The sequence below is a fragment of the Salmo trutta genome, chromosome 36 (assembly GCF_901001165.1).
Source record: "Salmo trutta chromosome 36, fSalTru1.1, whole genome shotgun sequence".
Classification (NCBI taxonomy): Eukaryota; Metazoa; Chordata; class Actinopteri; order Salmoniformes; family Salmonidae; genus Salmo; species Salmo trutta.
The window spans coordinates 34,870,989-34,898,745 of record NC_042992.1 but is presented as its reverse complement, the minus strand read 5'-3'; the positions used below and the strand labels follow the sequence as shown (position 1 = coordinate 34,898,745).

General features: G+C 45.6%; 1 protein-coding gene across 2 annotated transcripts; it reads left to right on the top strand.

Annotated features, from left to right (window-relative positions):
• LOC115176157 (zinc finger MYM-type protein 4) lies at positions 1-27,757 on the top strand. 2 transcript variants are annotated; one of them, XM_029735988.1, is made up of 29 exons: positions 1-575; positions 893-2,645; positions 2,881-3,027; positions 3,252-3,313; positions 3,561-3,722; positions 3,890-3,941; positions 6,637-6,907; positions 7,175-7,361; positions 7,600-7,803; positions 7,902-8,052; positions 8,138-8,253; positions 8,485-8,652; positions 8,831-8,981; positions 9,090-9,262; positions 12,136-12,286; positions 15,832-15,963; positions 16,250-16,287; positions 17,052-17,187; positions 18,392-18,504; positions 18,742-18,940; positions 19,305-19,364; positions 21,839-22,048; positions 23,220-23,344; positions 23,578-23,755; positions 23,940-24,091; positions 24,186-24,300; positions 24,553-24,810; positions 26,172-26,304; positions 26,487-27,757. In XM_029735988.1, the coding sequence occupies exons 1-29, from the start codon at positions 543-545 to the stop codon at positions 26,719-26,721; spliced, it is 5,865 nt and encodes a 1,954-aa protein (XP_029591848.1). In that variant the 5' UTR covers positions 1-542; the 3' UTR covers positions 26,722-27,757. The 2 variants fall into 2 exon arrangements, with proteins under 2 accessions (XP_029591848.1, XP_029591849.1); XM_029735989.1 differs by lacking the exon at positions 19,305-19,364.

The window sequence follows — 27,757 nt, the reverse complement described above, 5'->3', positions numbered from 1 at the left end:
ACAACATTTAGGAGGCGCACAGAGATGTGGTGTGGAGCCACATCCTCTATACAGAGCCTCCGGAATCGCATTGCCAGATCAAGCATAAATTGGCTTTTATTATTCTCGTTGGCGGAACTGAGGTGTAGAAATGTAGACGTGAATCAGGAAATGACATAGCCAGGTCTTTCATGTTTACGCAGATGTATGCTTCGCTAGTTTCTTCGAGGAGCTGTGCAGAGTGAAAATGCAAAGGACTTGACTTCTGTAAAGTTATAACTCGCCGACATTGATATATCCGAAGTTAACGTCATATGCATGGAAAAGCTTAAGAACCTTATTCGGAAAATTCAAATTAAGACTCGTTTTAGCTGGCTACATATCGTTGCTACTAGCTGGCTAACGTTACCTAGCTAGCTTTCACCACAACAAGGAGGCGGCAGAAGTAGCTAATGCATGTTGGCTAGGCAAGCCTCTGTTCCGTTTTTAGTATATTTTGGTGGACCTATATTGTGAGTGAGTGACAATAAGAGCTAGTCGTCTTTTGCCGCTGGAAGCAAGTCATGGCTGAATCCCAGAAAGCGGACCAGTCAGAGGTAATTGGACGTTTTTGAATTAATGCTAGCTAGTTAGGTCTTCTGCAAGCGAGGTAGTTAGTTATATCGACCCTCCCCTTCATTTCCCGCGCAAGAAAATCAACAAACTTAAACACTGCACTCAAACTTGGTTCTATTTGGTTCTCACTAAGTTGGTATTTGATTGTAAGCATGAGTTCGACATTACCCTCAGTAGCCATAACACTTGATCTGTCTGTTAACTGTTCTTGACTTTGACCTGGTCAGGTCATGTGGTAATGAAAAACTCAGGACACTACTTATAGGACCATTATTAATAGAATATTGTCTTAACTCAGCATACAGGCGAGCCAAACGAGGAGATGGAGAAGCCATCTCAGGCTGGAGCATCAGTGGATTCTGTGGACCCAGGAGCATCACGCAGCAATGCACCACCAGCCTCGGCAGATGGAAACAGTGGGGATGATGCTACCAATGCAGTCAGTGCAAGTACCTCAACTATAGACGGGGCAGGGGATGCTGGTAATTCAGAAACTGTGAAGGAATCCTATGCAGAGAATTCAAAGACAGTGGAAGAAATGATAACAGATGCCTTGCTGACTGTGGGAGAAATGGCCAGTGAAGAGGATTCACAGAGAGAAAGAGAAACAGCCAGTGTCGATGGTTCACAGACGGAAAGAGAAACGGCCAGTGTGGATGCTTCACAGACGGAAGGAGAAACGGCCAGTGTGGATGCTTCACAGACGGAAGGAGAAACGGCCAGTGTGGATGCTTCACAGACGGAAGGAGAAACGGCCAGTGTGGATGCTTCACAGACGGAAGGAGAAACGGCCAGTGTGGATGCTTCACAGACGGAAGGAGAAACGGCCAGTGTGGATGCTTCACAGACGGAAGGAGAAACGGCCAGTGTGGATGCTTCACAGACGGAAGGAGAAACGGCCAGTGTGGATGCTTCACAGACGGAAGGAGAAACGGCCAGAGTGGATGCTTCACAGACGGAAGGAGAAACGGCCAGCGTGGATGCTTCACAGACGGAAGGAGAAACGGCCAGCGTGGATGCTTCACAGACGGAAGGAGAAACGGCCAGCGTGGATGCTTCACAGACGGAAGGAGAAACGGCCAGCGTGGATGCTTCACAGACGGAAGGAGAAACGGCCAGCGTGGCTGCTTCACAGACGGAAGGAGAAACGGCCAGCGTGGCTGCTTCACAGAAGGAAGGAGAAACGGCCAGCGTGGCTGCTTCACAGAAGGAAGGAGAAACGGCCAGCGTGGCTGCTTCACAGAAGGAAGGAGAAACGGCCAGCGTGGCTGCTTCACAGGCGGAAAGAGAAACGGCCAGCGTGGCTGCTTCACAGGCGGAAAGAGAAACGGCCAGCGTGGCTGCTTCACAGGCGGAAAGAGAAACGGCCAGCGTGGCTGCTTCACAGGCGGAAAGAGAAACGGCCAGCGTGGCTGCTTCACAGGCGGAAAGAGAAACGGCCAGCGTGGCTCCTTTACAGAAGGAAAGAGAAACGGCCACCGTGGATGCTTCAGAAACAGCCAGTGCAGACGGTTCACTGACGGAAAGAGAAACGGCCAGTGCAGACGCTTCACAGACGGAAAGAGAAACGGCCAGTGCAGACGCTTCACAGACGGAAAGAGAAACGGCCAGTGCAGACGCTTCACAGACGGAAAGAGAAACGGCCAGTCCTGATGCTTCACAGACAGTCGGAGAAACAGTTGGTACAGATGCACCCCAGACTGTGGAAGAAACAGGCAATACAAATGCTTCACAGACTAATGGTGAAACAGACAGCACAGACATACCTCTGGACATGGGAGTAGTGGATGCTGATGAGATGGAGGTCAGTGCTATCAAAGTGGAGGATGAACAGATGCAGGAGGAACACAACTTGGAGGGGATGCCTGTGATAACTGCTGTGGAGGAGGGAAGCGACATGGACGCGTTTAGCAGCAACTCCCTGGATCATGGGGATGAAGTGGAGAAGATGGACACCGGGACGGATGCACTGACAGAGAAGCAAATAGAGCAGCCCAGTAAGACCGGGCAAGTGGACAACACTGATTCCATGCCTTCTATTGTGGATACAGGTAATACAACTTGGCTATACAAGTTTAGGATCAGGATTATCAATTGTTTCCGTAGTTTGCTTAATTCATTTCTTCAGGTTGTTTGTTTTTATGGGTGGGATGCTACCTTAAACACTTCGCTATCTTGCTTGACTCTTCATTGCTGCTGGAATGCCCCAGTGTCGAAAGTCCTCAGACTTCAAACACGTCACCTTACTCACACTATCCCATCTCTCAAACATTGTCTCCACGACAGAGGACACAGAGCAACCTGCTGAGCAGACCAACTTTGAGGAGGCTAGCGGCTCGTCTCCACCTATGGAGGAGGACCATTCTGAAGATGTCAAGCCATTTCACCCCAGTCCCACCTCTAGCGAAGCTCTTCTCCCACAGAACAGTAAAGGTGAGAGGCCACAAGAGTCAGTCTTTGGAATATACAGTCTTAGGCTGCATGATGTTCAGACATGACCCGAATACTTGAATGTTAGTGTGGTCCCTCACAATATTCAGATGCTAATGAGTACCCTTCTGTTTCTCAGTAATGGCTTTACTGTTAAAAAAAATGAATAATAATAATAATAATAATACATTCTCAAGCTGAATGACCGGTTGCTTGTTTTTCTGCAGGCTCTGACAGTCCTGCAGGGCTGGAGAATGGAGTGACAGGACAGCCGGTCAAAGTTGTGGATGTGAGTATCCTCTCTCCATCACAACCGATAGAATAGGGTGAAGGAATTTCCGCCCGAGTGACTACACAAGCTTAAGTTTGGCAGAAATGTGGCCACTGCTTATGTGTATTGAAGATTTGGAGGTGTTGCGAAGGCTTTGTCAGAATACCCGTGTAATAGATGGCCTGTAACCATTCACATTAACTTGCATGATTCCATCTAAAATTCCTACTGAATGTTACATGCTGCTGTTGAATGTTCTCTGCAGTCAACCCAGTGTGCCCAGGTGACAGCAGAGCCGGTGTCCACCAGCGTTGACACCCTCTCCATGGTGAATGTGAAGGATGAGCCAGTAGATGAGGAGTATGATCAGGCCCTGGCTCCAGTTGTCCTCACAGAGGGCGTCAAGGATGAACCAGACGCAGCAGAGGTACGACATCTCTAAACTCACTGGCCTAGTTCAAACTGGGCATTTCTGTTGTCTGAGTTACATGAAGGTTGTCTATTGACATCAATGCATATAGTTCAAGCCGTGTGAGCATTTAATCCCAAATCCTGTGTGCGTGTTAAATGTATGTCACCTTTTGTTATTTACAGGAGTTGAAAATCAGTAACGTCTTCTCTGTGGGCGGCGCCCCTACCCCAATCGGTGAGCAGGGCATTTTGATATTTGTACACATCAGGACGGTCAAAGTGTTTCCTAATCATGGTCCTGGGGACCCAAATGGGTGCATATTTTTGGGGTTGTTGCCCTAGCACTACACACCTGATTCCACTAATTAAATCATCAGCAAACCTGATTAGTCGAATCAGTGTAGTGCTAAGGGCTAAGGCAAAAAAAAAATGTGTCCCCAGGATTAAGAGAAACTGCCTTAATGTCTAAACCTGCCTGCAGGTTTTTTTCTGGATCAAAAAGGGCCTTAGGGGGTGGCAGGGTGGCAGTTGAATTTTACAGAGAACTTTAACGGTCCTTATTTTGGCAGGGTAGAGAGAGTGTTAAATTTGTAAGCCAATTTCCTGCAATTCTAAAATGTTCTAGATAGAGCGGAGATACATTTGTGCTGTTTTAATGCAAGTTTCCTTTGATTATACATATTCTGCCATGGAGCTGAGAGAAACATTTGCGGTTTTAAAGCTAATTTCCTGTAATTCTATGCATTTTGCCATGGCTTATGCTGGGTTCTTTTGCTCAAACATACTAACAAAATGAATACTGCTAAATGAATTGTTTTGGAAATTTTCAATTCTCACTGAATGTCTAGCTTTTTTTGGGGGGTGATTGATAGTTCTCAAAGATTGTGTTATTTAAAAAAAAATATACAGTGCCATCGGAAGTATTCAGACCCCTTACCTTTTTCCACATTTTGTTACGTTACAGCCTTATTCTAAAATGTATTAAATAGTTTTTTTCTCCATCATCAATCTACACACAATACCCCATAATGCCAAAAAAACTGGTTTTTAGACTTTTGCTAATATATATATTTTTTGAAATCACATTTACATAAGTTTTCAGATGCTTTACTCAATGCTTTGAAGCACCTTTGGCAGCATTCTTCTCTGTAGATCCTCTCAAGCTCTGTCAGGTTGGATGGGGAGCGTTGCTGCACAGCTATTTTCAGGTCTCTCCAAAGATGTTCGATCAGGTTCTAATCTGGGCTCTGGCTGGGCCACTCAAGGACATTCAGAGACTTGTCCCAAAGCCACTCTGCGTTGTCTTGGCTGTGTGTTTAGGGTCATTGTCCTGTTGGAAGGTGAACCTTCGTCCCCATCTGAGGTCTTGAGCGCTTTGGAGCAGGTTTTCAACAAGAATCTCTCTGTACTTTGCTCTGTTCATCTTTCCCTCGATTCTGACTAGTCTCCAAGTCCCAGCCGCTGGAAAAACATCCCCACAGCATGATGCTGCCACCACCATGCTTCACCGTAGGGATAGTGCCAGGTTTCCTCCAGACGTGAAGCTTAGTATACATGCCAAAGAGTTCAATCTTGGTTTCATCAGATCAGAGAATCTTGTTTCTCGTGGTCAGAGTCCTTTAGGTGCCTTTTGGCAAACTCCAAGCAGGCTGCCATGTGCCTTTTACTGAGTGGTTTCCGTCTGGCCACTCTACCATAAAGGCCTGATAGGTGGAGTGCTGCAGAGATGATTGTCTGTCTGGAAGGTTTGCCCATCTCCACAGAGGAGCTCTGTCAGAGTGACCATCAGGTTCTTGGTCACCTGACCAAGGCTCTTCACCCCCGATTGCTCAGTTTGGCCGGGCGGCCAGCTCTAACGAGTCTTGGTGGTTCCAAACTCCTTCCGTTTAAAAATGGCGGAGGCCACTGTGTTCTTGGTGACCTTCAATGAGGCAGATGTTTTTTGGTACGCTCCTCAGATCGGTGCCTTTTTGCTCTGACATGCACTGTCAACTGTGGGACCTTATATAGGTAGGTGTGCCTTTCCAAATCATGTCCAATCAATTGAATTTACTACAGGTCGACTCCAATCAAGTTGTAGAAACATCTCCAGGATGATCAATGGAAACAGGATGGGGTTCTGAATACTTATGTAAACAAGGTATTTTCTGTTTAGTATGTTTAATAAATTTGCAACAATTTCAAAAAACCTATTTTCACTTTGTCATTACGGGGTATTGTGTTTATGTTGCTGAGTATTTAAAAAAAAATCATTTTTAGGGCTGCTGTAACGTAACAAAATGTGGAAAAGGTCAAGGGGTCTGAATGCTTTCCGAAGGCACTGTAGGTACATTATCTTTTCTACGTACTTTATATCTGGTTTTAGGTGTTAGTTCACACGGAAAGCGTTGTTTTTATTTTTGTGTACTTTTTCTCCCCAATTTCGTAATATCATATTGGTAGTTAGTTTTGTCCCGTACGGACTCGGGAGAGTCAAAGGTCGAGAGCCATGCGTCCTCCAAAACACGACCCCGCCAAGCTGCACTGCTTTTTGACACACTGCTCGCTTAACCCGGAAGCTAGTTGCACCAATGTGTCGGAGGAAACAAACCCTCCCCTAACACGAACGACGTTGGGCCAATTGTGCGCTGCCTCATGGCTCTCCCGGTCGCGGCAGCCTGCGACACAGCCCGGGATCGAACACGGATCTGTAGTGACGCCTCTATCACTGCGGTGCAGTGCCTTAGACCGCTGCGCCACTCGGGAGGCCGTAAAGAGTTTTTTAACATCTCAAAAATTTGATTGACATCCCAAAATGAGTGGTTCTTTATAGTCTACCGCAGGCTCTGTAGGAGCAAAATGTGACTGATTACCACCTTACAGGTTATATATTTCTCTCTTTCCTCAACCTCCACCTGTCCTCTCCATCCCTCTCTCTCTATTATTCACAGCCACATCCACTCCAGTGACCGCCCTCTCCAAGACTGCAATGCCTCCCTTGACCCCGGCCGCCTCCTCCATCCCTCCGCTTATGCCCATGGCTATGCGGGTGGCCTGCTCGGCCTGTAACAAGGTGTTGCTGAAGGGCCAAACAGCCTACCAGAGGAAGGGCTCCTCGGACCTCTTCTGCTCCACGTCCTGCCTCACCACCTACAGCCCCCCGTCCGTCGTCAAGACGACTGCCCCCTGCCCGGCCAAGAAACCCTGCCACTACTGCCTCAAGTGAGTCCTGCTGTTGTCATACAAATGGAGTAGCTATGTAGATAATTATTTAAGGAAGATAAAGGAATGGACCAAACTCCCAAGGTGACGACCAGTAAAAATCATTTGATTTACCTTTTGTACTTATTAGCCTTACACTATGATTCACATTTTACTTCCACTGTGCTACATCTTTCCACATGCATTTTAATGTAAGGCACTGTGAGCTACCTGAACGTAAACAAAAATACGTTCATAGATCAATGATGAACTTATCACCCCCCTCAGGGAGGTTGCTAACCCCAAGGACGTGATCACAGCTCCTGTGGACACCATGGGCACGGTGAAGGACTTCTGCAGCCAGACCTGCCTCTCCTCCTTCAACTTCAAGAGGAACTCTGCTGTCTCCACCCTCTCCTCCCTCACCACTATGACTGTGGCCGTCAAGTGCAGCATGTGCAAAAAGGCCTGCATTGTAAGGGACTTATCGTCTCTGAGCGTGTCAGTGTGGTCGTTGCTAGGAGTAACAAAATTGGCAATATGAAAGTGGTAATGTCAGAGTTGACAGGGAAGTGAACAATTTTGGATTGACAGACTTTTTTTATAGTAGGTTTTAGTGGGTTAAAGTATAAAACTGGACTCCTTTTGAAATATTTATTCCTGCCCCTCCATTGTCTCATCTCAACATCAGCTCCTTGTTCTCTCCCACACAGAGTAAACACGAGGTGATCTTCCAGGGCAGCATGCACAGGCTGTGCAGCGAGGTGTGCTTCACGCGCTTCCGCTCCACCAACAAGCTGTCCATGAACAGCTGCCAGAGCTGCAACAACTACTGCTACGGCAAGGTCACCGTGCTGGTCGTGCAGGGGGTCAATAAGACCTTCTGCAGCGCCGGCTGTGTCACCACCTTCAAACAGGTAAGAATCTGATCCCTGAGATGCAGGTCACGCAGTCAGAAGAAGCTGGTGCAAAAGCACTCACTCTCTCTCCTTTTGTGGTCGGTCTGGTTTTTCAGAAAGCTAAGAAGTCTGTGGCATGTACTATGTGCCGCAACTTCCGCGCGCCGGCGGAGATGGTCGACAGCGCCGACTCTGACGGCAAGCTGGAGATGTTCTGCTCTACTGGCTGTGTTACAGCCCACAAAGTACAGACTGTCAGCTCCTCAGGTATAGCTAGGCTAACCCCCTCAGCAACTCACTCGTATGCATTTACATTCATAACACTCCCTCTCCTCCTTTCGTGTCATCCTAGGTGCTCAGGTAGAGTGCAACACCTGTGGTCAGAAGACGGTGCCCTCCTTCCACCTGGCCATGTCGGACGGCTCCATCCGGAACTTCTGCACCATGAACTGTGTCGTCACCTTTCAGGTAACACCACCTCTGGGTTAATCAATTAGCTCAGTTGAAACGTTAATTAGAGTAGAAATATTTAAAGGACGGCAACTTAATGACCTTCAATGATGTTAATTGAGGCTCTAATAACGCTTACTTTTGATATTTTACGCTTTGTTTATAAAACATAGCCATGTACGCTGTACAAAGTACTGTTTGCTGTCCTGCACTGACACTACAATGTTATAATATTTCTGTGGCCTGTAGGATCAGTTCAATAAGAGCAACTCCCAGAGCCAGATGAACGTGGCCCCGAGCACAGGGACCACAGCGGCCCCAGGCCAGAACAGGGACAGGGGATCCCAAGGGACCAGGCTGCCCTGCTTCCAGTGCCACCGCCTCTTCTCCTCCAAGCCCGAGCTCATTCAGTTCAAGGTATTGTATTTCATTTCTCTCTCTATCCCCCTCATTTCTCTTCTCTTTGCTTTTCCATTTTCCTCCATTTTGTTGAACTCTCTCGCCCTCTCACAAACACACCACCCCTCTATTTATGTTGACAGCCTCTATTAATGCTGCTATAGAGTTGATTGAATGTATGTCTGCAACCCTACAGGATAAGATGGTATTCCTCTGTTCAGTAAATTGCTCCGAGGAGTACAGAAAGATCAACTATGAGATGGCGCGCTGCGAGTACTGCAAGATTGAGAAGCCAGCCAAGGAGGTCAAGAGAATCAACAATAGGGACTACACCTTCTGCAGTGAAGGTGAGGATGGAGATCATGCGTGTTTTAATAGGCCTGCTACTTCCAGGAGTTCGCACCTTGCTGTATAAAGACACATTTCCCTGTCTCTCTTCTCTCCTCCATATCCAGGCTGTAAGCTGCTCTACAAGCACGACCTGACCAAGCGCTGGGGGAAACACTGCAGAAACTGTGCCTACTGCGCCTCTACCGCGCAGGAGGCCATCACAGGCCAGTACGGAGGCAAGATGGAGGAGTTCTGCTCGGATGAGTGCAAGTCCCACTACACCCTGCTCTTCTGTCAGGTATAGAAAGGAACCACGCTAAAGAACTGAACAAAACACCTAGGGTTCAATGAGGCTCAATACTTAGAAAGCAGTCTTCTGTTGGCATATATCTCCTTTTTCTTTCAGTTTAAATGGATCTGAAATGACTCAAATACAAACTTTTGTACACTTGTCTGAAAACTTGAAGACTTGTTCTCTCATATTAGTTCAGGTGGAAGGAAGAAGTTGGGGATAAGAAACCCCATGTGAATTAATTGAACTTTCCAAATGGATGGAAAGAGGATGGAAAGAGAGGAAGGCTCCACACCACTCTCTCACTTAAATATCTTACCTAGTTATTTTCAGATCTCATTTTGCTCTTTGGCGTGTGTGTGTGTGTGTGTGTGTGTGTGTGTGTGTGTGTGTTTTCTGTACCCATTTGCTCCTCTCGCTGTAGGCTTTAAAGACGCTCCCCACCCATTGGCTGCAACCCTTCTAGTTTAGTTTACAGTGCGTGCACAACCTATGTGGAATTCCTGGTCTCTGGCAGTGTTTGGACCAATGCAGAGTTCATCTCAGCCTATGCTACCCTTAAGTCCTTTGACTTTTTGGCTCTGACGGAGACATGGATCACCCCAGAGAACACTGCTACTCCAGCTGCTCTCTGTTCATCTTAACTACATTTCCCCTCACAGCCCGAGAGCATCTGTTCGTTGCGGTGATGGCACAGGGCAGCTAATGTCTCCTGAGGGGAGATGTTCTCTTTTCTCCCTCACCTTTCCTCCCGGCCGGCACGGGCCTCCGTGGCTGAGTGACTCATTGCAATCTTACGGAACTGGGCTGCGGGCAGCTGAGTGAAAATGGAGGAAAACTACACTTGTGGACGGCCTATCATCCTTTCACTCCCTCCTCTTTACCTTCTCTTTCTCTGTATCCTCTGCTTAAGCCACTTTCTGTCACTTTAAATGTCAAGTTTCTGTCTCTAACCCTTAGGAAACTATTTTCCACCTTCTCCTCCCTCCTTAATCCTCCACCCCCTCCCTCGTCCCTCTCTGCGGACGACTTTGTCAACCACTTTGAAACGAAAGCTGAAGACATCTGCTCTTCATTCACTCAGCCTATAAATCCTGCAACTATTGAGGTCCAGCCACCCGACAACCTGCCCGCTCGACCACATACCATCTCTGGAGACCTCCCGTTCCTCACTTCCCATATGTACTCATTCCTGATCATTGGCTGCGTCCCATCAGTCATCAAAATGGCCCGATTCACTCCCTCAAAAAGCAAACGCTCGTCAACTCTGACGTCAACAAATGCAGACCGTTATCCCTCCTTTTCTTTCCAAAACACTTGAGCGTGCTCTCTCTGACCAACTATCTCATTATCTCTCTCAGAATGATCTTCTGGACCCTATCCAGTCAGGCTTCAAGACTGGTCACTCAACCGAGACTGCTCTTCTCTGTGTCACGGAGGCTCTCCGCACTGCCAAAGCTGACTCTCTCTCCTCTGTTCTCATCCTCCTAGATCTATCTGCTGCCTTGGACACTGTGAATCATCAGATGTTTCTTCCACCCTCTCAGGGCTGGGTGTCTCAGGCTCTGCACACTCTTGGATTGCATCCTACCTGGCAGACCGCTCCTGCCAGGTGACATGGAGAGGATCTGTGTCTGCACCACGTACTCTCACTACTGGTGTGCATTATTACGATTCACATATAGCTAGCAGATAATTCTGAAGTAAAACAGTTGCTTTGTGTTTCTTGTTTAGTTTCTGCTGCCATTGTTGTCCTGGCTGAGAGATAGTTCAGTGAATGGGTAAGTCGATAGGGCTAGCTAGCTAACTAGCCATGAAGAATTGGTAGCTACCCACGAAAAAGGTACATCTACCTCGCATAACATTCATTTTAGGTCATTTTTGCATGTTTAACTAGCTGGCTAGCTTGATTATTACGATTCACATATCTAGCTGATAATTAAGTAAAACATTTGTTTTGTGTATATCTTGGAAGAAGGTTCAGTGAATGGGGAGGTGAAGAGTGAGGTAATACAGTAGGAGTGAGAGTGATCCTCAATGTATTGTTTTATGCTTTCTCCACACTCTCGTCCTCCCGAACGTACTCAAGAGAATTCACTCGGAGCACGAGTGTGGATCACAGCGGTATGCATATTGAGGAAAACACCTCGTGTCTTTACCTGCAAACATCAAAGCAGTGACTCGTTCATGCTCTACAACATCCGTAGAATACGACCCTACCTCACACAGGAAGTAGCGCAGGTCCTAGTCCATCTCCCGTCTGGACTACTGCAACTCGCTGTTGGCTGGGCTCCCCGCTTGTGCCGTCAAACTCCTGCAATTGATTCAGAACACTGCAGCCCACCTGGTGATCAACCTTCCCATGTTCTTCTATGCCACCCTGCTCCTCTGCACACCATACTGGCTTCTTGTTTACGGAGCAGCAAGAGGAACTGCCCCTCTTTACCTTCAGGCTATGCTCAAACCCTTCACCCCAACCCGGGCACTGCATTCTGCCACCTCTGGTGTCTTGGCCCTCCCACCCCCTACGGGAGGGCAGCTCCCACTCAGCCCATTCCAAGCACTCCTCTGTCCTGGCATCCAAATGGTGGAACCAGCTTCCCTGTGAAGCTAGGACAGCGGAGTCCCTGCCCATCTTCTGAAAACATCTGAAACCCTACCTCTTCAGATTATCTTAAATAATCCCAAATCACCCCCCCCCCCCCCCTCCAATGACTAGCTCTGACTTTGCTGATAGCTACTTTATTGAGGAAACATTTACTTACTGTGATATGTGGATGTCCCACCTGGCTATCTTAAATGAACGGACTAACTCTTAAGAAATTCTTACTCTGAGGTACTCTCTAACTGCTATTTCTACATCTTGATTTTTACCTCAGGTGGCCAAGTGTGACGCGTGCGAGCGCCAGGGGAAGCTGATTGAGACCCTGCCGATGCTGGGCGAGGTGAAGCACTTCTGCAACCTCCAGTGTCTGCTCGACTTCTGCAGCCTGCAGACCCAGAACCAGGGCAAGCCCCAGGGCCAAAAGGGTAGGACTTACATTATAGCAAATTGTAATGTTTCATTATAGGGCATTACATGTCATTGTGTTGCCTGTCACAGCTCATGATTTGAAAAGAGAGGAACACATAAAATCATACAAACTTGGAGTCCCCCAGTGTAGATGAAGGGGAAGAGATGGGTTAAAGAATGTTTAAGCATTGCAACAATTCAGACCTTGTGTATGTGTGCCATTCAGAGGGTGAATGTGCAAGCCAAAATATGTAAGTGCCTTTGAACGGGGTATGGTAGGTGCCAAGAACTGCAACGCTGCTGGGTTTTCACGCTCAACAGTTTCCCATGTGTATCAAGAATGGTCCACCACACAAAGGACATCCAGCCAACTTGACACAACTGTGGGAAGCATTGGAGTCAACATGGGCCAGCATCCCTGTGGAAAGCTTTCGATACCTTGTATGCCCCGGCGAATTGAGTCTGTTCTGAGGACAATATTAGGAAGGTGTTCTGAATGTTTGGTATACTCCTTGCCTATAGAAAGTCTACACGTCCTTGAATCTTTTTCACATTTTGTTTCTTTACAAAGTGCGATTGAAATAGTTGTAATTTTTTGTCATTGATCTACACAAAATAGTCCATAATGTCAAAGTGGAAAATAAAATGAGAGATTCTTTTACAAATTAATAAAAATGTAATAACTAAAATTGTCATTGCATAAGTATTCACCGCCTTTGTTTATGCAAGTGTAAAATTAGACGTGAAGTAACATTTGGCTTAACAAATCACTTAAATGATATGGATTCACTCAGTGTGAAATAATAGGGGTTGACATGATTTTTGAATGTGACTACCACTCCCTCTGTCCCCCATACATACATCTGTAAGGTCCCTCAGTGAAGTATTGAATTTCAAGCACAACTACAAAGACCATGGAGCTTTCCGAAAGCCTCATAAAGAAGGGCAGTGATTGGTAGATGGGTAACAATAACAAATCAGACATTGAATATATCTTTAAGCATGGTCAAGTTAATACTTATGCCGTTTGATGACAAGATGCAGTCGTCCTTCTGAGCTGCTGGACAGGAAATACAACTCCTTAGAGATGTTGCCGTGAGGCCATTGGCTATTTTAAAACCGCTACAGAGTTCAATGGCTGTGATGGGAGAGAACTGAGGATGAATCAACAACATTGTAGTGGCTCCACAATAATGACCTAAATTACAGTGAAAAGAACAATTTAAAATATCCCAAAACATACATACAGTGCATTCGGAAAGTATTCAGACCCCTAGACTTTTTCCACATTTTGTTAAGTTACAGCCTTATTCTAAAATTGATGAGAGGAAAAATAATAATTTAATCAATCTACACAATACCCCATAATGACAACGCAAAAACATTCTTAAATGGAAGAATTTTGGAACCATTAAGACTCTTCCTAGAGCTGGCCGCCCAGCCAAACTGAACAATCGGGGGAGAAGGGCCTTGGTCAGGGAGGTGACCAGGAACCCGATGGTCACTGACAAAGCTCCTCTGTGGAGATGAGAGAACCTTCCAAAAGGACAACCATCTCTGCAGCCCTCCACCAATCAGGCCTTTATGGTAGAGTGGCCAGATGGAAGCCGCTTCTTAGTAAAAGGCACATGACAGCCCATTTGGAGTTTGCCAAAAGGCACCTAAAGGACTCAGACCATGAGAAACAAGATTCTCTGGTCTGATGAAAACAAGATTTAACTCTTTGGCCTGAATGCCAAGCGTCACGTCTGGAGGAAACCTGTCACCATCCCTAAGGTGAAGCATGGTGGTGGCAGCATCATGCTGTGGGGATGTTTTTCAGCGGAAGGGACTGGGAAACTAGTCAGGATCGAGGGAAAGATGAACGGAGCAAAAAGTAGAGAGAGATCCTTGATGAAAACCTACTCCAGAGCGCTTAAGACCTCAGACGGGGGCGAAGGTTCACCTTCCAACAGGACAACGACCCTAAGCACACAGCCAAGACAACGCAGGAGTGGCTTAGGGACAAGTCTATGAATGTCCTTGAGTGGCCCAGCCAGAGCCCGGACTTGAACATCTCTGGAGAGACCAGAAAAAAGCTGTGCAGCGACGCTCCCCATCCAACCTGACAGAACTTGAGGATCTGCAGAGAAGAATGGTAGAAACTCCCCAAATACAGGTGTGCAAAGCGTAGCGTCAACCCAAGAAGACTCGAGGCTGTAATTGCTGCCAAAAGGTTCTTCAACAAAATACTGAGTAAAGGGTCTGAATACTTACATAAATGTGATATTTCATTTTTGTGGTCATTACATTTGTGGTCTTGGGGACCTTTTTTTTTTGGTACCCTGCCCCAGATCTGTCCCTCGACACAATCCTGTCTCTGAGCTCTACTGACAATTTCTTCAAGTTCATGGCTTGGTTTTTACTCTGACATGGGCTGTCAACTGTGGGAACTTTATATAGACAGGTGTGTGCCTTTCCAAATCATGTCCAATCAATTTGAATTTACCACAGGTGAACTCCAGTCAAGTTGTAGAAACATCTCGAGGATGATCAATGGAAACAGGATACACCCGAGCTCAATTTCTAGACTCATAGCAAAGGGTCTGAATACTTATGTAAACAAGGTATTTCTGTTATTTTTAAATGTTCTAAAAACCTGATTTTGCTTTGTCATTATGGGGTATTGTGTGTAGATTGCTGAGGATTTTTTTTCATCAATTTTAGAATAATGTGGAAAAAGTCAAGGGGTCTGAATACTTTCCGAATGCACTGTATCTATGCAACAAGGCACTAAAGTAATACTGTAGAAGAAAAAATAAGACTACAAAGGAATACACTTTTTGGCCTAAATGCAAAGCATCTTTTGGGGCAAATCGAACACATCCCTGAGTAGCTGCCTCATTTTCAAGGATGGTGGTGGCTGCATCATGTTATGGGTATGCTTGACAGGATGAAAAGAAACGGGGTGGAGCTAAACACAGGCAAAATCCTAGAGGATATTCTGCTTTACACCAGACACTGGGAGAGGAATTAACCTTTCAGCAGGACAACAACCTACAACACAAAGCCAAATATATATACTGGAGTTGCTTACTTACTAAGAAGACAGTGAATGTTCCTGAGTGGCCAAGTTAAAGTTTTGACTTAAATCTGCTTGAAAATGTATGGAAAGACATGACAATTGCCGTATAGCCATGATCCCCAACACCTTGATAGAGCTTGAAGAATTTTGAAAAGAATAATGGTCAAATATTGCACAAATATTGGTCAAAGAATAATGGTCAAATATTGCAAGGCTCTTATGAGACTTACCCATGAAGAATCACAGCTGTAATCGCTGCCAAAGGTGTTTCTACCATGTATTGACTCAGGGAGGTGAATACTTTTCTATCAAGGTATATTAGTGTTCTTTTTCTTTTTTCAATCATGAAAAATAAGTGTTTTTCTTCCCATTTTGAAATGAGTATTTTTGTGTAGATCGTTGCCAAAAAAAGACCAATCCATTTAAATCACACGTTCCATAAGCACTGCAACATTTTATCTCACGCTCTCATTCTTTCTCTTCCACCCATCCTTCCAGTGGCCATCTCAATCGCTCAATCCCCCTCCAATACTACCACTGCTACGAGCGCGTCTGATCCAGTCATCGCCAACGTAGTCTCACTAGCCAGCTCCCCCATTGGCCAGCCCAACTACACCACTGCTCTGCAAGGTATACACACACACCGACTCAGTTAGTCGGTTACCAGTTAAATACAATTTACTGTATACACACAAGGTGTTGTACACTATTAAGTGTAACTGGAGAGTGTTCACCCAGTGTGTTCATTCATCAGTAAATGTCTTTGAATAGGGTTGAGTTGTTGCTAATAGCGTAGCCTTTTGACACCCATTAAGGTGCAGGTTTAATTACAGATGAAATTAGGTTGATAAATGATCTCATTAGCAGGCCTGACTGGTGTTTTAATACTAACTCATGTTCTGTTGTGTCATTACAGGGACTGTTCCAAGAAGACATGTGAAGTATGTTGGAAATGTAAGTTGTGCATAGGTGTTCTTTTTACGTCAAGAATTGCAACACTGCTGGGGTTTTCACGCTCAACAGTTTCCTGTGTGTTTCAATAATTTTTATTAGAATTTGTATTTATTTGACCTTTTATTTAACTAGGCAAGTCAGTTAAGAACAAATTCTTATTTACAATGACGGCCTAGGAACAGTGGGTTAACTGCCTTGTTCAGGGGCAGAACGACAGATTTTTTTTTTTACCATGTCAGCTCGGGGATTCGATCTTGCAACTTTTCGGTTACTAGTCCAACACTCTAACCTCTAGGCTACCTGCCCACCACCAAAAGGACATCCAGCAAACTTGACACATTCTTGGGAAGCATTGGACTCGACATGGGCCAGTATCCCTGTCCCTGCCCCGACGAATTGAGGCTGTTCAGAGGGCAAAAGTGTGGGGGGGGTGCAACTCAATATTAGGAAGGTGTTCCTAATGTTTGGTATACCCAGTGTATGTTTGTGTTATGCACATGGGGGCGAATTGGAACTTGCACTTAAGTTGATTTTTCACTTAGACTGCGTTTACACAGGCAGCCTAATTCATATATATTTTTTCACTAATTGGGCTTTCGACCAATCAGGTCAGATATTTTGCAAATAATTGGGCAAAAGATCAGAATTTGGCTTACTGTGTAAACTCAGCCTAAGTCCTGCATTCATGTCAATTGGAAACTAAGTGAAATTCAAGTGGAATTAGGTTTGTCCCATGGTTACTAACTCTATTCATTGTGTGGCAGGCCAGCACGCAGACGCAGGCCCCTCGGGCCCCTCCACCCAAGGTTCAGAAGAACAAGGCACTACTCTGTAAACCCATGGTCCAGAACAAGGGCATCATGTGTAAACCCAACTTCACCACCTCAGGGTGCCAGACAGGTACAACACCACACACAGCATATATACCACATGCACTATTTGTACTCAAGGAAATACAAAACAATATGAAGGTTTAAAAGCTAACATGCGCAGGAGAGGTAAAAAACAAAAAATGAGGCTTTTAAGGCCCCTCCCCCTTTAAAATGAAAACATGGTGAATTAGGGGGTAAAACACATAATTCAAGTAAATGCATAAACAAAAAATAAATGCCTATGATAGGCCATTGAATACACACTATACATACAAAAGTATATGTGGACACCCCTTCAAATGAGCAATTTCAGCTAAACCCATTGCTGACAGGTGTATAACAGCCATGTAATCTCCATAGACAAACATTGGCAGTAAAATGGCCTTACTGAAGAGCTCAGTGACTTTCAACGTGGCACCATTCCAATGAGTCAGTTCGTAAAATGTCTGCCCTGCTGCCCCGGTCAACTGTAAGTGCTGTTGTGAAATTGAAACATCTAAGAGGGTCAACGGCTCAGCCGCGAAGTGGTAGGCCTCAAGCTCACAGAACGGGAGTGCTGAAGCGCGTAAAAATTGTCTGTCCTCGCTTGCAACACTCGCTACCGAGTTCCAAACTGCCTCTGGATGCGACGTTAGCACAAGAACTGTTCGTCGGGAGCTTCATGAAATGGGTTTCCATGGCCGAGGAGATGACCATGTGCAATGCCGAGCATCGGCTAGAGGGGTGTAAAGCTCGCCGCCAACGGACTCTGGAGCAGTGGAAACGCTTTCTCTGGAGTGATGAATCACGTTTCACCATCTAGCAGTCCGACGGACGAAATCTGGGTTTGGCGGATGCCAGGAGAACACTACCTGCCTGAATGCATATTGCCAACTGTAAGGTATGGTGCAGGAGGAATAATGGTCTGGGGTTGTTTTTCATGGTTTCTGGCTAGGCCCCTTAGTTCCAGTGAAGGAACTAATGAGAGCCAGGACTAATCGCCCAACAGTACCCGACTTCCACTAATGCGAGTCCCCGCAGCAATGTTCCATCTAGTGGAAAGCCTTCCCAGAGGAGTGGAGGCTGTTATAGCAGCTAAGGGGGGACCAACTCCATGTTAATGCCCATGATTTAGGAATGAGATGTTCGACGAGCAGGTGTCCACATACCTTTTGGTCATGTAGTGTACATATTCAAAGGCGAACACGTCTACATTTTGTATTTCTATTTACCTTGACATTGTTGGTCCACAGATGATAATTTCCCCAAGGTGATCGTAGTGCCTGTCCCAGTACCGGTGTATGTCCCAGTCCCCATGAACCTGTACACCCAGTACGCCCCCCAGCCTGTTGGACTCCCCATACCGGTATGTTAACACCAAACACGACCTAGACTTCACCTCAGTCTGTCACACAGGCACACAATTTCTCCTCAAATTCTCTGTAAGAGCTGTGTGCTCTGGACTCATTTGAAACCAACTAACATTGAATAGCAGTTGGAGGTTGGCTGATACATGCTCTTGCAGAACAGAAGTGCTACATGAACAAAGAATTGCAGCCCTCGTAGCCTCCACATCTAACCTTTTTATCCGCCCCATTTCCAGCTGCCCGTGCCCATGTTCCTGCCGGTGACTCTGGACAACGCTGAGCGCATCGTGGAGACCATCCAGGACATCAAGGAGAAGATCCCCTCTGACCCGTTCGAGGCAGACCTCATCCTCATGGCCGAGATGGTAGCCGAGGAGGGGAGGGAGAAGTCCCCGCCGCGACCCCCTGAAAGGCCAGCCCCAGCAGTACAAGATGGTAACCAGGGGAGGGAGTCAGGGATTGGGATGAGACCTGGGTCATGTTCATTATGCACCAAATGGAAGAAAACGGACTGCAACATGGAGAGATTACATGGACTTGCACAACATTTTCTGTTGCGTGGCCTAATGAACATGAGCCAGTTGAAACTTGTGAGACCCTCTCCTCTCTATGGCTTCATAGGCCAAGCTACAGCTGTGAATGTGTGTTATACCTGGGGTTTCTTGGCGCTTCCACCAAGTCTCTCTCTTAAAAGCAATTCACAGTTGAATGGGAGTCTAAAAAGCTATTGGTAATTTGAAATCCGCGTTATTTTTCAGGTAATGTATTGGTTCATTGAGCTTATTTTCCCCCTTTTCAGATATGAGAAGTTTGCCTCGCCTCTCTACTATAGATTCCTCTTTTTTAACCCTTATTGTAGGTAAGTTCACTGAGGATATATTCTCCTTTGCAGCAACCACCTAGGGGAGAGGTGAGGGGATGAATGAGCCAATTGGACGGCTAGGGGTGGTATGTGGTCCAGGCTGGGACTTTAAGGACTGTCTAGAACAACCAAACTCTGAGGGACGTGGGAGATGATAGGGAACGCTTTATTTTACGGCCCAGTTTAAGATCAGACTTACCTTGTGTTTACAGTGCATTCGGAAAGTATTCAGACCCCTTCACTTTTTCCACATTTTGTTACGTTACAGCCTTATAATATATAATTGCCCCCTCCCCTCAATCTACACACACTACCCCATAATGACAAAGCAAAAACAGGTGTTTTAGAGTTTTTTTGCTAATTTATAAAAAATAAAAACTGATATCACATTTAAGTATTCAGACCCTTTACTCAGTACTTTGAAACACCTTTGGTAGCTATTACAGCCTCGAGTCTTCTTGGGTATGGCGCTACAATCTTGGCACACCTGTATTTGGGGAGTTTCTCTCATTCTTCTCTGCAGATCCTCTCAAGCTCTGAGGTTGGATGGGGAGTATCACTGCACAGCTATATTCAGGTCTCACTCGAATCTGACTAGTCTCCCAGTCCCTGCTGCTGAAAATCATCCCCACAGCGTGATGCTGCCACCACCATGCTTCATCGTAGGGATGGTATTGGCCAGGTTATGAGCGGTGCCTGTTTTTCCTCCAGACGTGACGCTTGCCATTCAGGCCAAATAGTTAAATCTTGGTTTCATCAGACCAGAGAATCTAGTTTCTCATGGTGTGAGAGTCCTTTAGGTGCCTTTTGGCAAATTCCAAGCAGACTGTAATTCCTTTTACTGAGGAGTGGCTTCCACCTGGCCACTCTAACAGAAAGGCTTGATTGGTGCTGCAGAGATAGTTGTCCTTCTGGAAGGTTCTCCCATCTCCACAGAGGAACTCTGGATCTCTGTCAGTGACCATCGGGTTCCTGGTCACCTCCCTGACCAAGGGAGGCTGGGCGGCCAGCTCTAGGAAGAGTCTTGGTGTTTCCAAACTTCTTCCATTTAAGGATGGAGGCCACTTGTGTTCTTGGGGACTTTCAATGCTGCAGAAACGTTTTGGTACCCTTCCCCAGATCTGTGCCAGATATGTGCCTTTTTGCTCTGACGTGCACTGTCAACTGTGGGAACTTGTATAGACAGGTGTGTGCCTTTCCAAATCATGTCCAATCAATTGAATTTACCACAGGTGAACTCCAAGTTGTGGAAACATCTCAATGATGATCATTGGAAACCTGAGCTCAATTTCGAGTCTCATAGCAAAGGGTCTGAATACTTAGGTAAACAAGGTTTTTTTCATACACTGGCACATTTTTGCATTGTTGTTATGGTGTATTGTGTGTAGATTGATGAAGGAAAAAATGTTTAATCAATTTTAGAATAAGACTGTAACATAACAATGTGGGATAAGTGAAGGGTCTGAATACTTTCCAAATGCGCTGTGTGCTTTTCGATTTTTTTTAAACAAATTAATTAAATGAAAAGCTGAAATGTCTTGAGTTAATATGTATTCAACCCCTTTTGTTATGGTAAGCCTAAATAACTTCAGGAGTAAATATCTGCGTAACAAGTCACATAATAAGTTGCAAGGACTCACTCTGTGCAATAACAGTGTTTAACATGATTTTTGAATCACTACTTCATCTCTGTACACATACAATTATCTTTAAGGTCCCTTAGTCGAGCAGTGAATTTGAAACACACATTCAACCACAAAGACCAGGAAGGTTTTTCCAATGCCCAGCAAAGATGGGCACCTATTGGTACAAAAAAACCATTGAATATCCCTTTGAGCATGGTGAAGTTATTAATTACACTTTGCATGGTGTAGCAATACACCCAGTCACTATAACAGAGTTTAATGTCTGTGATAGGAGAAACCTGAGGATTGATCAACAACATTGTAGTTCTCAATACAACCAATTTGACTGAGCTTGAAGAATTTTGAAAATAACAATGGTCATTGAATTACCCAGAAAGACTCAGCTGTAATCGCTGCCAAAGGTGTTTCTAACATGTATTGGCTCAAGGGGTTGAATACATACAGTATCTAATCAAGATAGTGTTTTTTCTAGTGTTAATTTGTCTTCCACTTTGACATTAGAGTATTTATGTGTAGATCGTTCAACATTTTTTATTTTTTTAATCCATTTTAATCACACTTTGTAACAACAATGTGGAAAAAGTCAAGGGGTGTGAATACCTAATATATTAACAATAGTTTGTTACTTACCTCAAATAATTCAATACTAGTAACTACGTGGTACATGGTGATATAAATGAATGTCAAAGAAACTGTGTAATTGAGATGACCATTTTAACAAGTAGTTCCTACTTAACTGTTAAGTAAATAACAGGGGTTACCAATGAATATGTTGAAAGCTGTCCCATAACTTGAACGCTTTTGTGTTTTCTCTTCGGGGACCAGACCAGGGAAGCACCTACAGTGGAGACCTGGACACAGAAGAATTGAGTAACTTCCTGACCTCTTGGCATGACGAGCCACCTCCCACCCCCGGCGTCTCCTCGCACCACAGTCGACCCTACGCCCACGAGACGCTCCGACCCATCATGGACATTCACACCCCCACCACACCCCCACCCCCCATCATGGACATAGAGGCTGACTTCCCTGTCCGTGAGTAATGCTGGACTTTTCCCACCTTCTTTTCCCACCTTCTGAGCGTTGTTTACGTGGACTCAGTCTGAGACTTTTTTTTGTTTCTGATGTTTCCCAGTATAACTTGTATAGTACTTCAAATCAAACTTTATTTGTCACATGCACCGAATACAACAGGTGTAGACCTTACCGTGAAATGCTTACTTACAAGCCCTTAACCAACAGTGCAGGTCAAGAAGAGTTAAGAAAATATTTACCTAATAAACTAAAGTAACACAATAAAATAACAATAACGAGGCTATATACAGGGGGTACCGGTACAGAGTCAATGTGGAGGCTATATACAGGGGGTACCGGTACCAAGTCAGTGTGCGGGGTTACAGGTTAGTTGTGTTAATTTGTACATGTAGGTAGGGGTGAAGTGACTGCATAGATAATAAGCAGTGAGTAGCAGCAGTGTACAAAACAAAGGGAGGGAGGTGTCAATGTAAATAGTCCAGGTGGCCATTTGATTAACTGCTCAGCAGTCTTATGGCTTGGGGGTAGAAGCTGTTAAGGAGCCTTTTGGTCCTTGACCTGGCGTTCCTGTACCGCTTGCCGTGCGGTAGCAGAGAAAACATTCTGTGACTGGAGTCTGACAATTTTATGGGCTTTTCTCTGACACCGCCTATTATATAGGTCCTGGATAGCAGGAAGTTGGCCCCAGTAATGTACTAGGTCGTACGCACTACCCTCTGTAGCACCTTACGGTCAGATGCAGAGCAGTTGCCATACCAGGCGGGATGCAACCGGTTAGAATGCTCTCAATGGTGCAGCAGTAGAACTTTTTGAGGATCTGGGGACCCATGCCAAATCTCCGGGGGGGGCGGTTGTCGTGCCCTCTTCATGACTGTCTTGGTGTGTTTGGACCATGATAGTTCGTTGGTGATGTGGACACCAAGGAACTTGAAACTACTTATACTTTGGTTGAAGACTTTGATGAGGGTAATTTATATGGTCAAAACATATTGACTTTATAGTGAATGGCTTCTAGCTCTATATATCTCCATCTTTCAACTGCCCTGTTATATTTTAACCATGTAACAAGCATCAGTTAGTCAAACCCTTCTTTAATACTACCCACTGCAATTCTTCTGGCCTCATTCTCATTGTAGTCTGTTGTAGTCAAATATCTCTATCGTTTTGTCAGAAACCCTGGAGCTGATGGCCCATTGGAGGGATCAGGAGAGGGATAGAAGTCCCAGTCCTCCACCTTCTCCTCCACGACGAAGAGCCAGAAGGAAAGCTCGGGATGGCTTGCCACAGAAGAAAAAGGTACAAGCCCCAAAAATGTCTAAATGAGACCCCTTTCAAAGAGTGCCTTCTGCGATTTCTTTTTTTTAATTTCCATATTTCGACTCCCAGCAGTGCGCCTTTTTTAATTTATTTTCATTTTCCTCATTCTTTCCAATTCTGGCTAACACTTTACTTGACACTGGGCTTCAAGTTAAGTGTTACCTAATTCGGTGTGTGTGTGTGTGTGTGTGACTACCCCGTTGACCCCACAGAGGCGTAAGTCGAAAGCAGCAGAGACTGCGTCAGTGGTGGCGTCACTGGGTGAGGCACAGAGTGACGTGGTGCCCGGCGAGCCCCCTAAGCTGCAGCACATGTACGGCGTGGACGCCTGGAAGAGATGGGTCCAGTGGAGCAAGACCCAGCCTGACCTGGAGAAGCCTCGATTTGGCTGTGGGTCTGCTCACTGATACACTTGACTATTATGAAAATCCTGATATCACACATTTTGTTGATTTGCTTCTTCCTCATTTACTGCCTCCTTAAAGAATTAAACCTACCTCTCAATTGCCTATGGGAATCATTTAACTTAGTAGACTGAATAAGTTAACCTTGACGTTCTGTTCCCCCGTTACAGCGCGACCAATGGAGATCAAGGAGGATGTTTTAAAGTGCACTACAGCAGAGCTGGGCTACGGTCTCTGTCGGTTTATCTGTGAAGTCAAACGACCCAACGGAGAGTCCTACAGCCAGGACAGTCTGTTCTATCTCTGTCTCGGCATCCAGCAGGTAGGACACATTTAACACAGATATACATACAAAAACTCGCTTCTGATGATGTCATTCTGTTAAATGTAATGTATAATGGCCCCTCTTTCTGCAGTACTTATTTCAGAATGGGCGCATGGAGAACATATTCACTGATCTCTTCTATGGCAAGTTCACCCTGGAGATCACCAAGCTGCTGAAAGGCTTCAAACCTACCATAACGGCCAGTGGTAAGACAGCACATACACACACTCGTACACCCAGTGGGGAAAATAAAGTTTATAACCAAAAAATTGTATTAAGGCCTTTGCTTTGACCTCTTATTCCATATCTCGCTCCTCCATCTTAACTCCCGCTCTCTCTCCCCTTCTCTTCCTTTCCGTTCAGGTATAGTAGGTAGGTTGATGGCGTTGGGGTTGTGTTATTAGTATGCTTATTGAACGGTCTTTAATGTTGGAATCTCTCCCCTCCCTCCCTCCCAGGCTACCTGCACTCGCGGGTGGAGGAGGAGTACCTGTGGGACTGTAAACAGCTGGGGGCCTACTCTCCCATCGTGCTGCTCAACACGCTGCTCTTCTTCTGCACCAAGTTCTTCCAGTTCAAGACAGTGGCCCAGCACCGCCAGCTCTCCTTCGCCCACGTTATGCGCTGTACCAAGTCCATCCACGACAACACCAAGTACAACTTCCTGCGCTTCTACCCGCCCATCCCCAAGAAGGACCTGGCTACCGAGACAGCAGGTGCTTTTAGTCTTTTTGTTGTCTCCTTCACTCGCCTCTCTACCCTTCGCTCTTGTCTTGATCATGTCTTTTTGTGCTTTCTGATACTGTGTTTTGCATATGTTTCTGCTTCGATAAAACATTGCAGGTTTTTACTTATTTTTCCATGAGACTGGAAAATAATGGACTAGCTTCTTCGGCGGGGCGCCGAGCTGCTTGGGAGTTCTACCGGAGAGTAGGAAGCAAAGACGCCGACGGAGAGGCAGACGTGACGTGGTGAGATTAAGACGCTGGGCGACCAGTCCTCCATTACCGAGCTTACTACTCATCAATGTTCAATCATTAATGAACAAACTTGGCCAACTCAGAGCGAGGATCTCCTTCCAGAGGGACATCATCAGATTCTGCAACATACTTTTGAGACTTGGCTTTCCTCCGACAACCAAATGGATTATATGCAACCAGCGGGTTTTACAGTTTTTTGAGCGGATAGGAAGCAGCCTCTCTCTGGCAAGCGCAAAGGTGGTGGGTTCTGCTTTATGACTAACACCCTATGGTGCGACGGAGGAAATGTACAGGAACTTGCAAGCCTCTGATGTCCATTATCCTCCCTGTGCCCAAGAAAGGGAAAGGAACTGAATGACTACCGACCAGTTGCACTCACTTCCGTCATCATCACTTCTGTCATCCCTAAGTTTGTTTTACTCACTGCTTTAGCACACACTGCCAACCCGGATGTCTTAGCCGTGTCTGAATCCTGGCTTAGGAAAACCACCAAAATCCCTGAAATCTCCATCGCTAACTATAACATTTTCCGCCAAGATAGAACTGCCAAAGGGGGCGGTGTTGCAATCTACTGCAAAGATAGCCTGCAGAGTTCTGTATTACTATCCAAGTCTGTACCCAAACAATTCGAGCTTCGACTTCTTCTAAAAATGCACCTTTCCAGAAACAAGTCTCTCACTGTTCCCACTTGCTATAGACCTCCCTCTGCCCCCAGCTGCGCCCTCGATACCATATGTGAATTGATTGCCCCCCATCCATCTTCTGAGCTCGTGCTATTAGGTGACCTTAACTGGGACATGCTTAACACCCTGGCCATCCTACAATCTAAGCTTGATGCCCTCAATCTCACACAAATTATCAATGAACCTACCAGGTACAATCACACCTGCAACCCTGTACATGACTATTAAACACTATCTCTGAGTGTTGCCTTCAAGGTTTCTTCCTACTTAGGGAGTTCTTCCCTTGCCACTGTTGCCTTGGCTAACTCTTTAGGGGATTTGTGTGTGGGTTGCTGTTTTTACTCATGAATTTGTAAAAAGTATGACCGATCAAATTTGATTCATATGTAATCGTGGATCTGTGTGTGTGTGTAGCCGATGTAGATGGTGTGGCAGCGAAGAGGAAGAGGGATGACGAGGAGAAAGAGGAGGTGCTGGAGATGATGGAGAACAGTGAGAATCCCCTCCGCTGTCCTGTCCGATTGTACGAGTTCTACCTTTCCAAGTGGTGAGTGACACACACCATCTCCCCATGCTGCATGCCAATCTAACATTTAGTAGTGTAACCTGAAATTCTTCTTCTTGACATTGCTTTTCAAAACTCCGCTTTTCTGAGCTCTTTCCTCATATCAGTGAAAACGAGCCCTCTCTAACACAGAGCTCTCCTCCTCACCCTCTTCTCTCCTCCAGCTCGGACTCGGTAAAGCAGCGCACCAATGTGTTCTTCCTGCTCCCAGAGCGCTCGTGTGTCCCCAACAGCCCCATGTGGTTCTCCTCCCAGGGCCTGGACGACCACACCCTGGACACCATGCTGACACGCATCCTCACCGTCAGGGAGATCCATCTGGGAGACCCCCAGAGGAACAAGCCCCAGTCCAAGGACCCTGAGTGGGTCCCCGACCAACACGACGACAACTCGGATTGACCATGAGGACTAGTACACACACACACACACACGTACAGTTAAGCTTTTGTTTACACACAAACACTACGTGTTGATCCGTAAGGACTCCTAGGATCCACCTTCAGCCGTGTGTGAAGAGGAGTGGGTTCACACAGTTCTAGACTGGGACGGTGTCATGTACACACATTGTGTAGGAGATGTGTGTACATGCAAATTATAAACAGATGCTCAACTGCTCAATGGAGACACTGTTCATGCTGTCTGGTCACTACAAGGCAAATGGAGGGAAGAAGTAGGAGGAATCACTAAGAACTGCCATACTGCCTTTGTCAGCATTATTGTGGTCGTAGAGAAAAACAAGTCCGGTTAACAAGATATTTTCAAGTTTTTTTTAAACTTCACAATAGGAGAGAGACGATGCTCTCCAGCCCTTCAACATGGACTCCGGTTGGGGAAAATGGTCAAAAGCTTTTAAGAATTTGGGCGCCCATATCTGACCAGGTCCTTTCTACTGCTGAATTCAATATTCCTTGTCTTTCTTTCTTTATTGGGTCACTGCAGAAATTACAATGAATTGAAAAGAATGCCAGTGATTACGATATCATTCAGCCATGTCAGCAAAGTTGTTTGATAGTTTGTGTGTTAAAGGGGATTAACCTTGTTGTTTTGGGAATGAGATAATCTTGTACGAACACCGAGTGATATAACTTGCTGTTAGTGGTGTTGTCCATTGCCTACTAAAATTGATTGCTGGCAGACATTCCTTGAATTGACTACGAGTTATATTGAGTCATTTCAACTTGTCAAAATGCTTGATGTCACGTCAGTGCTCCTACATGCATGTATAATGTTGAAGGGAAAAAATGTCATTGTTTCCTGATGTAGAACACTTGTGATGTCAGGAAAGAGGACGTTGAATCGTTTGTTCATTTGGAAAGACACTTGCACTTTACCTTGCAAGTGCTCCCCATACTAGTTCAAAATTGCGTTGATTTTGTTCTGAGAAACGTTTTTTTTTAATCAAATATTTTTAAATAAATGCTGAAAAACAAATGTT

Bases quoted from the DNA above. Each gene is read 5' to 3' on its own strand.
- LOC115176157 (XM_029735988.1), top strand. From the start codon at position 543: ATGGCTGAATCCCAGAAAGCGGACCAGTCAGAG. The intron at 12,287-15,831 runs GTAGGACTTACA...CCATCCTTCCAG, and splicing joins CAAGCCCCAGGGCCAAAAGG to TGGCCATCTCAATCGCTCAA. The intron at 15,964-16,249 runs GTATACACACAC...GTGTCATTACAG, and splicing joins CTACACCACTGCTCTGCAAG to GGACTGTTCCAAGAAGACAT.